General features: G+C 42.9%; 1 protein-coding gene across 1 annotated transcript in view; it reads right to left on the bottom strand.

The window, feature by feature from the left end:
* The window catches only part of LOC127009624 (coiled-coil domain-containing protein 170-like), a 22,212-nt gene extending 9,671 nt beyond the window's left edge, over positions 1-12,541 (bottom strand). The window contains exons 1-9 of the mRNA XM_050882855.1: positions 12,427-12,541; positions 9,135-9,469; positions 8,698-8,891; positions 7,767-7,859; positions 2,785-2,997; positions 2,298-2,422; positions 1,183-1,345; positions 563-730; positions 125-269 (exon numbers count right to left, since the gene is read on the bottom strand). Coding sequence (XP_050738812.1) covers positions 125-269; positions 563-730; positions 1,183-1,345; positions 2,298-2,422; positions 2,785-2,997; positions 7,767-7,859; positions 8,698-8,891; positions 9,135-9,303 — 1,270 coding nt within the window. The 5' untranslated portion in view covers positions 9,304-9,469; positions 12,427-12,541. The remainder of the gene's footprint in view (positions 1-124; positions 270-562; positions 731-1,182; positions 1,346-2,297; positions 2,423-2,784; positions 2,998-7,766; positions 7,860-8,697; positions 8,892-9,134; positions 9,470-12,426) is intronic.
* Between the last annotated feature and the right edge of the window lie 1,967 nt (positions 12,542-14,508).

Genomic DNA, 14,508 nt, shown 5'->3' with positions numbered 1-14,508 from the left:
TACATATTTCCTTTTATTTTGTTTTGTTTTGTTTCGTCTTCAGGGGTTCGGCGTCGCAGGCCATGAAAGCCACAGTAAGTGTCAAAGTTCAGGAAGGGTCGCATCCTCCCCTTCACAGCCTCACCCTTGGCCTGCTGCAGGTTCCTCTCCGCGGCGTGCAGCTCCTCCAGGGTGGTGTTGTAGGACTTGTTGGTGTTGTGCAGCCTCTCCCGCACGCTCTTCGCCTCCTCCTCCGCCGCTCGCAACTTTGTCCGCAGGTCATCAATTTCCTAATTTGAGTCATAAGGGAAAGCTTCATCACAGTTAGTAGAAATTATGTCCTCGCCTCCCGCACCGCCGGAGTGTTGAGAGAGTCAGGGGCGGCGTGTTGCCTACGACAGGGAAGGGAAAGTCTTGTTTAGGGAAGCTTCGGTACAAGTTTCTTCTTAATTATTCATATATGCATTACCTGTGTTCCTTCCTCCTCCTCTCTATAGTAAAAGTTTCATTGCGATACCTTTCTATGCAATATACAGTGTGTGTGTGTGTGTGTGTGTGTGTGTGTGTGTGTGTGTGTCCCTACCTTCCTGTAATCAACCAGGGCCATGTTCAGCTCCTCGACGGACTTTTTCTCGTCGTCCAGCTCGTTCACAAGTCTTGCCACAGTCTGCCTCGCCGACGACGCCTCTCCCTCCCTCTGCTCCAGCTCCTCCGTCAGGCGGCCCATCTCACTCCTCAGGCGCGCGCAGTCCTGGGAAGATTTAATGAACTCACTTGGTTACAGTCAAAGAGAGAGAGAGAGAGAGAGAGAGAGAGAGAGAGAGAGAGAGAGAGAGAGAGAGAGAGAGAGAGAGAGAGAGAGAGAGAGAGAGAGAGAGAGAGAGATGAGTTTCCTGGAAAAAACGGAGAGAAAACCCGAGAAAGTCTGCTCGAAAGTTTTCCATGGAAAGACGAATAAAAGAATCGGAATTTCACTTAATTCATGCAGCAGAATTATCGGCAATCCGTCTTGAAATCGTTCATCTTTTCACGTATTTAAAACCCCGCAAGTTGTATATTTTTCCCCCAAGAATTTCATGATTGCTACGGCCTTCATGGAACTATTCGTCCTCACATTCAAACGCCAAACTTCCGCTAATAGGCATATATTACCGCCTCAAAAGCTTCCTCCTCTCCCCTTTAATTGCTCCACTTCCTTCTCACCTGGACAAGCTCGGCGAGCTTGGTGGAGAGCTTCTCGTGAGCGTCCTGAGGGTCCAGGTCTCCCATGCTGAGGGAGGAAGTCACGACTCGCACTAGCTCCATCAGCCGCTTATGAGACGTCTCGCTCCTCTGCTCGGCCACTTCCCTCTCCTCCAAGTGGGTTCTGAACCACAGGGAGGTCGTTAGTGTGCTGCTACATGTTGCCACGGGTCAGGCCATATGAGCTAAACATGGAATTTCATCGCTTTCTGGATTCTCCTTGAGAGTAGTTACCAAGTGTGCGTCTATAACATCTTTACCTAAACGGAGATAAACTATGGCAGTTTATAAACTTCTCGTGTATATGTGTGTGTGTGTGTGTGTGTGTGTGTGTGTGTGTGTGTGTGTGTGTGTTATAAAACAGCTCTTATGGAAATTTCAAACGTGGATGTATGCATATATATATATATATATATATATATATATATATATATATATATATATATATATATATATATATATATATATATATATATATATATATATATATATATATATATATATATATATATATATATATATATATATATATATATATATATATATATATATATATATATATATATATATATATATATATATATATATATATATATATATATATATATATATATATATGTGTGTGTGTGTGTGTGTTACAGGCAAATAGTGAAATTAGGCATTACGCGTAATGACAGAACATTTCAGGCATTACATGAAATGACTAATTCACTCAGTCGGTTCATGAAATGACTAAATTTTTTAGGCATTTCATATAATGACTGAAATTTATTGTCAGGTATTTCACGAAATGCCTTATTGCTACAAGCATATTGATGATTGAGAAATTGCTTCAATAATGCCTTATTGCTACATAACATATACCAGGTGGTAGCGCGGGGATTCGAATCGACGTTGTCCAGGGCGTGATGAATGCGGAGCCCGCACGCTAAACACTCAGCCACCGCCTACCCATATATACGTATCTAATGAAAATAAATGTCCATAAAGTGAAGTCGACGAGACACCACTAGCTGCTGTTGGGAAATGCCACTTGGGGGTCACGGGGCGCTGAGGGAGTGTAGAGACATACTTACTTGAGGCGACACTCCAGCTCGCTGATGCGGTCTGCATGCTGCCGGTTCTCTCGAGTGAGAGCGCCCACGGTGTACTCCTTTCGGCGCTGGCCTGCCCGAAGCGACACTGTGACTGCTTCCTCCTCCTGCACCGACAGCATATAGGAGAGAAATGGTCATTGTGTATAATATCTAGCTGCACTTTCCTTCTGTAACCAGATTACTAGTATTTAAGTATATTGACTTACCATAAAAAATATATATATAGTTCCAAATCAATATTTGTTATTTTGTTGGTGACTTATTCAAATAGAGAAATGCTCAAACGTTAAATTTTTCTCATTGCTTAACTTCAAGATGAAACGTACCCCGTGTATACTCCTTCCTCTATGTAAAATTTTAATAATACCCATCGGGCATGTTTTGCACGTAAACGACTTTTAGGTATCAGTTGTAACTAAAAGAAAAGTTAAGTTCTCCCTCTTCACTCATAAGACTCTGCTTCCACCTGAAGTTTCTGGCGCAGAGTGACGATGGTGGCGGCCTGGCGGGCGTGCTCCTGCCTGTGGGCGTCCAGCTGGCGGGTCAGCTCCGTGATACGGGCGTCACGGGCAGCCAGGCCCGCCTGGGCGTCCCGCACCTGCTGCTCCAGACGCTCCACCTTCACCGTCATCCCCGCCAGGTCACTCCGCAGCGCCTCCTCCGCCTCGCCCCCGCGCACCTGCACACGTGGGAGGACACGACTGTATATGGGGGTGAGGCTGGCGGCCACCGTGACGATGATGATGGCGATGATGGTAAGACTCATGGTGGAAGTGACTAAGGGGAATGGTGATAAGGATTATAATGAATGATAATAATAATGATAGTAATAATAATAATAATAATAATAATAATAATAATAATAATAATAATAATAATAATAATAATAATAATAATAATATTAATAATAATAATAACAATAGTAATAACAATAACAATAATATTAATATTGATAACACTATCATAATGGCATACTCTTCATACAGCCACGGCATTGGATTACGAACAGGTCCTGAACTATTTACATCGCTCGGGAGGAAAACTTGGCAAACTTTTCAAAGCCTGCCTTCCATGCCTTTGTCAGCCTCACTTTACCTGCCCAGACTAGGCACGAGGCATATCACAGGTGCTCGCCGGAAGCGTACCGTGGCGCCACAACATGTCGACGTGCACGACTCCTCTCCGGCGCGTTCCGCCTCCCTGTCGTTCACCTCCTGCCGCTGCCCCTGGCGTCGGTTCCATGAAAGCGACCTATTTTCAGATAGGACCAATCTTTTGCATGTAGGTTTTTTATTGCTCGATTTGCATTTTGTTAATGGCTAACCTGCAATTTATACCCGATTAGCAATATGGCCTGGAATCTTTTTTGAGCCCTATTTCGCTTGTCGTCAGTTGATGATAGAGTCAGTTATTGCGTACTAATACGTGGCCTGCACGATGCTGGTGCGTTCTCGTGAGCCAAGCCTTCCTGCAGCCACGGGTCAATAGACATTGTTCCTCCTCCCAGCGATATTGTTCCTCCCGGCGGAAGCTGTCCGCTGATTGGCGACCATCCCGGGAGAAAGATAAATTGCGCCAGATACAGAACAGAAAAAAAACACGAACTAAGTTTTAAACGGGGAGCTCTTCCTGTCTCTCTCGATTCTGTGATTCAAAGACTAATTATTTTGTTGTTTTCTATTATTATTATTTTTTTCTTTACACCAGAGGAAACAGCTCAGGAGCAAAAAAAAAGGAAACGGTAATGAAAAAAAAGCCCGCTACTCGCAGCTCCTATAAAAGATTTCAGAGGAGTGACCGGATGATAGGTCAATTTCGGGAGGAGAAGTGTCCTGATACCCTCTTCTTGAAAGAGTTCAAGTCGTAGGCAGGAGGAAATACAGATGAAGGAAGATTGTTCTAGAGTTTACCAGCGTGAGGGATGAAAGAGTGAATATGCTGGTTAACTCTTGCATAAGGGGTTTGGACAGTATAGGGATGGGCTAGAGTGGACAGTCGAGTGCAGCGGGGCCGCGGGAGGAGGGGAGGCATGCAGTTAGGAAGTTCAGAGGAGCAATCAGCGTGAAAATATCGATAGAAGACAGGGAGACAGGCAACATGGCGGCGGAATTTAAGAGGTAGAAGGCTATCAGTTAGAGGAGGAGAGCTGATGAGACGAAAAGCCTTAGACTCCACTCTGGCCAAGAGAGCTGTGTGAATGGAGCCCCCCCACTCGTGAGATGCATACTTTATACGAGGGAGGACAAGGCCACTGTATATGGATAGCAACTGTGCGGGGGGTAAGAACTGGCGGAGACGATAAAAAACGCCCAACCTCGAGGAAGCTGATTTAGTGAGAGAAGAGATGTGAAGTTTCCAGTAAAGATTTTGATTTAACCCCTTCCCGGCGGAGGATCTATATATAGACGTTTCGAAATTGGGACTTTTTGTCGGCGCGTCTATATATAGACGTTTGCTCTCATTTGCCCACACTAGATTGTAGCATGGTCTATATATAGATGATTCCTTACTACTAACAAAATTAACTAAATAAATTGTTATTTGGCATCTCAAACCCCCTGACACTTACCGACATTGCCTCTCAAGGCCAGTCACCGCTTGTGCTTTGTCGGTGGTGGGTGTGATGCACATCAGCTAACACTGGGAATTTATGCATCTTTTTTCCTATTTTATTTTATTATTAGTCTATCATGTCAAGGAGAAAGAGACCTCTTAAGACGGAAGAAATGACTTCTTTGGTACTGAGGATGTTTTTGATGATTCTGACTCATCTACTGTCAGTGATTACACTGATACAGAGTCTAAACCTTCACATAAATATATCAATATACAAATAACCAATCAAACATAAATAACATCTATATATAGAGTCAAATGTTTGTTCAGTTTTGCGGCAGAGTCTATATATAGACGTCAATCTGGAATGCCCACTTGCGGGGAATCTATATATTCTTCAACATTAAACATTCTCGGTCTATCCTTAACTCAAAATCTCAACTGGAAACTTCATATCTCATCTCTTACCAAATCAGCTTCCTCTAGGCTGGGCGTTCTGTTCCGTCTCCACCAGTTCTTCTCCCCCGCATAGTTGCTATCCTTTTACAGGAGCCTTGTCCGCCCTCGTATGGAGTATGCATCTCATGTGTGTGTGTGTGGGGGGGGGGGGGAAGGGGGGGGTCCACTCACACAGCTCTTCTTGACAGAGTGAAGTCAAAGGCTCTTCGTCTCATCAACTCTCCTCCTCATACTGATAGTCTTCTACCTCTCAAATTCCGCCGTCATGTTGCCTCTCTTTCTATCTTCTATCGATATTTTCATGCTGACTGCTCTTCTGAGCTTGCTAACTGCATGCCTACCCCCTTCCGCGGCCCCGCTGCACACGACTTTCTACTTATGCTCATCCCTATACTGTCCAAACCCCTTATGCAAGAGTCAACCAGCATCTTCACTCTTTCATCCCTCACGCTGGTAAACTCTGGAACAATCTTCCTTCATCTGTATTTCCTCCTGCCTACGACTTGAACTCTTTCAAGAGGAGGGTATCAGGACACCTCTCCTCCCGAAATTGACCTCTCTTTTTGGACACTCCTTTGACCTCTATTCAGGAGCAGTGAGTAGCGGGCTTTTTTTTTTTCTTTACGCCCTTGAACTTTCTCCTTAGCTGTAAAAAAAAAAAATCAAAAATAAATAAATATATATATATATATATATATATATATATATATATATATATATATATATATATATATAGATATATAGATATATATATATACACACGTATGGATGAAAGTCGACAGCGTCTATACAGAGACGATTTTTTTTTTGGTAGTACATGCATCTGCCCTGCCGCCGGGAAGGGGTTAAGGATAGACCGAGGATATTTAGTGACCATTGTGATCCACACACATGAGAGCCTCCAACTTGTCCTTCAGCAGGAATAGAATCTCAAGCATTATGAATCCATCGAGTTTTTTTTATGACCGTAGAAATAACACTATTTCGTTCAAAACTGAACACCCTTGTGTTTGGTTGACCATGGGATATAAATAACTCCTCCCCTCCCTGTTCTTAGGACAGTGGAGAAGCACCATAAAAAAGACTACATTATACGATCATCAATATATACATGATTTAAGTCTCTTTTCCTCCATAAAACGGTATTGTAATGGCTACACCGACAGTGTCCCTTATCTAATGTTGATTTCATTGATTTTGAAGATGTTTCTTGACCATAAAGTTAATTATCTATGTATCTTAATTATATACACGATTCACCAAAATTTAAAACAAATTAAGATTTCTTGAAAGGCTTCCAATGCAGTAATATAACAGTTGCTATGTTATCTTGAAGGTCTTCTCTAGGAAAGTTGTATGCACTTTACTTCTTTATAAACTTTGTAAACGTGATGATGCACGTATTAGTGATATTTTCCCTCCGACATTTTTTGGTGAGTGAGGGAACTTAACTCTAGTCAAAGAAAAGGAGCAAGCGCCAGAAGGGTATTGAATACATGGGGAATGTTCGCTCCTATAAGGGACGCATACGAGCCAAGAAGGTAGATAAAAATAACGTTATTACCTTGGTGTGCCTGGCGAGGCTCTTGCCATCAAATCTGTATTACTCAGCCTGCGTGGCACTGGCGGCAACAACAAGAACGAAGTCTGAATATGTTATAGTGCACATATTCTTTGTACCAATATTTTTTACTTCATTTTCTGTGATCCATATTATGAAATTAGACATTTTGTCAATATACTCATCCTCTCTTACACTGAATCATTATGTTCTTTACAGACAATATGTATGTGTCTCGCCTTTACAACCCTTATTCCGGGTTTTCTGCCGGTCATTCGCACATTTCCGACTGTCCATCACTGGTGTAAAACAAAACCAGTATCAATATTCCATCTCAGGACACCTGCATCTGCAACAGCATTTTCACCTAAAGGCCAGCAAGCTCCCACCCACGCCTCGCCGAGCAGCACCAAGTAAAGATACACTTTATCATGTCATATCAAAACAGTGCCATGCGAAGGTCACCGCCATTTTTCTTTTCACGGTAAACGGGAACGTAGAGGTAGAAGGTTGAGTGTAAGAATATAATATATGAAAAATGCCTACACAGTGTTCATCACAATATGAAAAATATATATGCCAAAAGAGATTACCTAATTTGTGCTTAGAGGTGTCTTGATGATCCCTTCTAAAAAGAGTTCAAGTCGAAGGAAGGAGGAAATACTGTTCCAGAGTTTACCAGCGAAAACAATGAAAGACTGATGCTGGTTAACTCATTCGTTAGTAAGATTGACAGCAAGGTATAAGACTGAGTAGAAGATTTGTGCAGCGGGGCCGCGGGAGGGGTGGAGAAATGTATGCAGTTAACAGGTTCAGGTCAGAGTATTCATTAGAATAGCGACACAAGGCGACAAAAATGTTTCTCCACATACCTTGTTGAGGCCGTGGCTGGGGTGCATCTTGATGAGCTCCTCGATCAGCTGGTCCTTCCTGCGCAGATCCCCCTCGAGGCCCGCCGTGTTGTCCTTCACGCGGGGAGGGCCGGCCGGTGCGAGGGACGCGTGGGGAAGTGTCAGTATGAAAGTGAATCTCGCTGCCTGAACAGAGGTCTTAGGACAGGTTGTATACGAGTTATGTTCGTCTGATTGTTTGTTGATCTGTCATTTTAACTATTTATTTATCTATCTACGTATCTATCTATTAATTCAGCCGTCAACGTATTTATCTATTTATCCTTTTATTAATCTATCTTTTAATTTGTCTATCTATGTATCTATTTTTTCATTAACCTAACTATCTGTCTACCTATCTACCTACCTATCCAACCTACCTACCTATCCAACTATCTCTACCTGTCTATTCATCTAACTTGCTATCTTTTCGTATTTCAGTCTGTCCATCTATTTATGACATAGATAGAAACTTAGGCAGTTATATATGTAGGTAGGCACACAGTTACATAAATTCTATGTAAGTGTGTACCCAGGTATACACTGCCTCAGCTTGCCCAATTATATCTAGCTGCCCCAACTTGCAAAATATATATAATCCAGGTACCCAGCTATTCCTACTCGTCCATTTGTTTGTCTGTAACTTTGTCTGTCTCTCTATCTATATGTTTGTATAGATATATGTATGTTCGTATGGATGGATGGATGGATGAATATAATGACTAGACTTTTATTTGTATTTTTGCTGTTCGGTGTGTATATGCAGCCCAGTAAAATTACCATGCATAAATTAATAAGGAAGTACGTGGCCTGAAAAATATATAAGTGGGTAAATGAATAAATGAATTGATAAATAGATAAGGTATAATAATAAATCGATGCAAGCACAACAACCAGTGCCTGTAACGTTCACCTTCACGTCGAGGATCCCGGCGAGCGTCCAGTCAGGTGTGGGCGCCAGGGCGGGGTGGGAGGAAGGGTAGGTGTGTGGAGGGGCGTGGGCCGCGGAGGACGGGGTGGAGGTGGTGGGGGCATGGTCGTATAGCGGTTGGGACGGGTTGCCGCCTACCATGCCCTCGCAATTACCGGAGGTCTGCACGCCCATCCCTGTCCGACGAGGCGACAATTTAGCTTGCTTACTTCATGAAGAGAGAGCAGCCGGCACAAGATTGCCTTAATCCACTGTAATATACACATCAACCCCATGCTTTAAGTTAGATGAGTGTTCTAGATGTGTCAGACGGCGTGCCTTTCCTTCATTATCGCTGTACTCACTCAGCGCATAATGCCCCCCTTCCCCCGCAGCAAGCACATCCCCCACCCTTCCCGACCTATCCCCCAAGCACTCACCCACCATGCGCTGAACAACCGTCTCGCTGGTGGTCTGCGTGGATGAGGATGAAGTGGATGAAATGGAAGCCTTGAACTGGAGGGCCACGCTACCTCCGGCCACGGTGGTGAAAGTGGCACTCTCCCTGTTGACCTCCTCCGACAGGCTCTCTTGCCGGAACACCGACATGGCACGCTGGCTCTGAAGGCCGCCCAGCCTGGCTCCCGAGGGCGGCTCCTCACTCACAGCGTTTTGCCTCCTCAGTATCGTGGCGGCAGGAGACTCAAAAGGACCTCGTGTGTCAGATATTGGTGCTGTTTCTTCTCCTTATGGTCGTTAGAGGAAGACTGTGTACCTGAAAAGTTATAAGGGAAAGTTAATTAAAAGGTAAAATGGCGTTATCTAAGGTCTTTTGAAGTGACTATTTATGAGGTAATAATCTCAATGCGTGATTAAATGTTGTACATATTCTTTTATCCGCCTACTGATCCCTATGCGTATGTGAGAGTGTGTGTGTGTGTGTGTGTGTGTGTGTGTGTGAGTGAGAGAGAGAGAGAGAGAGAGAGAGAGAAAGAGAGAAAGAGAGAGAGAGAGAGAGAGAGAGAGAGAGAGAGAGAGAGAGAGAGAGAGAGAGAGAGAGAGAGAGAGAGAGAGAGAGAGAGAGAGAGAGAGAGAGAGAGAGAGAGAGAGAGAGAGAGAGAGAGAGAGAGAGTGTGTGTGTGTGTGTGTGTGTGTGTGTGTGTGTGTGTGTGTGTGCGAATCTGTGTAGAAAGAGATATACTAGACAGAGAAAGAAGAAAAACAAAGCAAAGAAAATAATGAAAGCAAATATAATGAGGGGAAATAAAAATAAATAATGGGACAAAGGTAAAAAGAATTAGGGATGAAATAAAGCATAAAAGTAAAAGAGAAAGAATATCATTGGAAGAAAACAGCAACACATAGTTAGGGACACTCTTTACTCCGAGTTTATTGCCCCGGAACACAAAATCGTCACTCCCTCGAAACTGGAAAGCGGCAGCGGAATAAAGACTCACCTAGCACCGAGCGAGGACGTGAAGGAAGGTGGAGGCAGGTAATTAATCAGTTCAGTGACACATACACTCACATCCGAATACGCCCTGATTAAAAAATGACGTAAACGGCTCCCCAGCAACATTATTCATCTGGTAAGCTTTCATTTTTCGTTTGCTAACCCGAGAGAGACGCTCGTTCATTAAGTCGGCAGGCAAGGAACATGTCTCAATTCTTCTTGGTTTAATTACTTCATGTTTAAAATAACTTCCCTTACATTACTACACTAACATCTCCAGTGCAATAAGTGTGTATCCTATCCCTTCACAAACACTTTCAACACGTGTCTCCTCTCGCTCTATATACAATTTCATCGGTACGTTGTTTGAGTGAAGGTTTGTTAACGTTAGCAAATTGTCTGTTGTTGTGTCAGAGCTGAAACTATTTGGTCTGTTTTTTGCTTCATCCTTCTTCGGTGCGGAGCTGAGAGATGGTCGGCGTTATTATTTTGGTGTGAGTATTTCGCTTTATTACACTCGTGGTATTGTGCGCTGCCATTCCTCACACGTAGCTCCGTTTCCTTAATTCTTTGTCTCTTGTTCCGCCAGCGTCATTGTTTCGTCCTAGGGCTCAATGCATTCAGGCTAAAAATCGGGCAAACAGAGTACTAGGTTTCATCTCAAGGGGCGTGAGCAATAGGAGCGCTGAAGTCATCCTCAAACTTTACTTAGCACTAGTTAGACCTCATCTCGATTATGCAGTTCAGTTCTGGTCCCCCTACTATAGAATGGATATCAAGATGTTAGAATCTGTACAGAGGAGGATGACAACGATGATTCAGGGGGTGAGAAACTTGCCTTATGAAGACAGGTTGAAGCAGTTAAATCTACACTCTCTAGAAAGGCGAAGGGTGGGAGGAGACTTGATCGAAGTTTATAAATGGATGAAGGGATTTAATAAAGGGGATGTCAATAAAATTTTGAGAGTGAAAGAGCCAGGTAGGACGCGTGGAAATGGTTTTAAGTTAGACAAATTCAGACTCAACAAAGACATAGGCAAGAATTGGTTCACCAATAGGGAGGTGGACGAATGGAACAGGCTTGGGAGCCATGTTGTGGGTGCCAATACCATAGATACATTCAAGAAGAGGTTAGATAAAGCCATGGATGGTGAGGTAAGGTGGGGTTGAGTGTACAGGAGCTGCCTTGTAGAGGCCAACCGGCCTCTTGCAGACTCCTTACGTTCTTATGTTCTTATGTTCTTATATTGCGTTCTTACGGATGAGTGGTTCGCGTGTCGCTGGCAGATATCAGCTGTGTATGTTTTTGTTTTTCAAGATTGGTTTGGTTAAAAAGTTTTATCTACACACAAAGAAAACACGATGTCTGTCTCCATTTGTAAGGAATATCTGAAGTACGTATTGATCAAAGTGTGTGTGTGTGTGGTGGTGGGAGGGGGGGGATGATGAATCTGTTTCGTTTGTTCTATGCTCTTCAGACTACTGCTGTTATGGTTATGATGCATGCTGTGTAGTGTCTCGATCATGTGCTATATACGATGGTGTGAAATTCCGGCTCATGTATTCATTTGCATCGTAGAACATTCGCATTGGTTTTATGTTACAGTGCTATGTGTCGACGTTATGCTCCGGTTGCGTTCTACTACGATCTTGTGCACTATTTTGAAATGTTGGTATATCCCGGGTGTTCGCTGCTCAAGGAGGTTATGCTTGTTGATAAGTGAGCAGCATTACAACAAGTTCTCGCATCAAGAAAAAAAAAACCAGCTGAGATATCAAAATGAACAGTTGTCAAAGTAAAGACTGTATACGTTTTTTCCCTCTGATGTGAGTATTCTTTGAAATGCTGCGTATTAACTGGCGGACACGCCCTAACTGATGGTGTAATATTTTCCGGTGCTGTGTTCTAAGTCTCTCGTGTGCTGCTGTGAGAGTTGAATGACCGTCGTCCAGTCCATTAGTCTTTACAAGGTCAAAAATATCCCGAGATTTCCCTTTCATTCTTCCTATCACTCCTCCATGTCACTCCATCACATGATAAATCCTCAGCACACCGGAGCAGTGAGGTGCTTACTGCAGGAGCGTACGTGAGAGGAAAAAGTTAGATCCCCCCCTGATCCTCGAATACCTTGAGGCAACAAGGAAAAACCCTCCTTCCAGAGACCCCATTTGAGTAATAAAGTAGGTACACAAAGGAGGCATCCAACGCTCATCATTAATGTAAGGGGCAAACACGGCCTGGCCAGGTGACGCAGCACACAGCCGAGCTCCCTACACACCTGCACGCCAGTTGCCGCCACGATGTCGTCAGAGGAAAGGTGTGTGTTGACAGCAGCGCCAGCACCAACCACGTAGGTGTAGGTGTAAATACTATTGCCCGGAAGCAGGTACTACAGGCATACCTGGCCGACAGCGTCAGCGTCCTGACAACGGTCGTCAAGGCAACGGTCGGTATGGACGCCGCTTGGAGGCAACACAGAGAACTATGAAGCGGTGACTCACCTAAACATTATTATGGCATTAGGAAACTAAAATACTGTTCTTATTGTTTTCTCTTATTCTCTTGCTCTTCATGGAAATGCTCGCCACTCAAATAGATTGGCGTCCCATTACAGAAGGGGTTGGAATGGAAAAAAAGTAATATGCTTTCCTATTTGCAATGACTCATAAACGCGACTTCATCGTTTTCATAGAACACTATCTGCTGCAGTAACTTTTTATACTAATTGTTTCAACTTCCTTGAGTTTGTCTTCATGAAGGTCTTATATATATATATATATATATATATATATATATATATATATATATATATATATATATATATATATATATATATATATATATATATATATATCTTTTTTGGTATCTCTCTCTCTCTCTCTCTCTCTCTCTCTCACTCTCTCTCTCTCTCTCTCTCTCTCTCTTTCTCTCTCTGTTATTACTTTCTCGCAATTTATCTTTTTTTTTAATTCAATGTTTTTTCTCCCTTCCTTCCTTCCCTTAATTATTTTTTTTCTTTCTCTTTCTCTAATTTTCTTAATGTTGCGCCATCTCTCCGTACCCACTTCTCCACTCCTCTTAGCATGTCATCACTCCACCACCCTTCTCTCTCCACCTCTTTCCCACTCCTCCACTCCCATCCTTCCCACACTCCCTTTCCACTACCGTAGAAGGAAAGGGGATTTAAACCATTCAGTGAGGTCAGGTGCGAGTCAGGTGAGTCTGGAACTTTCAAAATGCTGTTGACACGGGTTGTGACTGGGTAAATTTGATGTATAATTTCATATATATTCCCTCCTTCTATAACAAACTTTTATCGCGTCCATTCCCTTCCTCGCATTACGTCACTCTTCTAAATTTATCATTGTTTTCCTGTCCTGTCCCTGCTCCTGTCTATTCCACCCTCCCTCTTTCCCTTTTGTTCTTCATTTCCTTCATTCGTTCTTATTTTTTCACCTACAGACAAAAAGAAAACTCAACATTTATGCGACCCCAAAAAACAAGTCTAAAATATCCATGAACCTCCTCTTTTGGCCTCCTCTTTACCTCTTGTCTGGTAGCTCCGTCTCCAGTGTCCTTCTCCTTCTCGCGATATTTTCAGCACATCACTACACGTGCTCTAGTCATCTCAATCTCGACTGAATTAAACTGCTGTGCGAGTTTACTGCGGTCGTGCATCAATAACATAATCGTTTTCTGTAGTGCTGGCCTGACAAAATTTAGTTTAGTTGCTCCAATAAATTGTTTTCTTTGTTCAAATATTTCGTTTTCTGTTCTAAATCTATCACAGACTATAGGAAATATTTTCGTTAGAGAGATGTGGATGGCCAGGATTGGGAATGAGTCTGAGAGGATAGGCCGGATTAGACTTCGGAAACAAAGTGGGGGAAACGAGAATGAGATAGTTCTGGTTTTGGGGATGAGAAGTGCTGGGGATAGAGCTTTTGTAAGGCACTAATGTATACAGGATCATGTAGATAGAAATGAAAAGAATGTAACACTGGGTAACATTGCCAGGCAAGAGGAAATGAGGAAGGCCATAGAGGAGGAATATGGATATGGTGATGGGGAACATACAGACGGTTGGCAAGACAAGAGAAAGATGAAGAGAATAAGCGATTGAGAAACACGATATGCTGTGGCGCCAAGTATCGTGAACGTCAGAAAAGGAAGCTAATAAATATGCTTCACTACATCATAACTCATACCTGGTTAAGGAAGATGTATACATGGGAAATTCATTATAGCACAACAGCATACTATATTCTATGCACACCGACGTCTACTCAAACACATTATTGCTATTATACTTTGGAGAGATGTATGGAAGGTATAATGTTCATATGTTTTCAAGCTAACA

This window comes from Eriocheir sinensis, chromosome 41 (genome assembly GCF_024679095.1).
Source record: "Eriocheir sinensis breed Jianghai 21 chromosome 41, ASM2467909v1, whole genome shotgun sequence".
Lineage (NCBI taxonomy): Eukaryota > Metazoa > Arthropoda > Malacostraca > Decapoda > Varunidae > Eriocheir > Eriocheir sinensis.
Note: the sequence above shows the minus strand (reverse complement) of the source record. Positions and strands in the feature narration are given on the sequence as shown.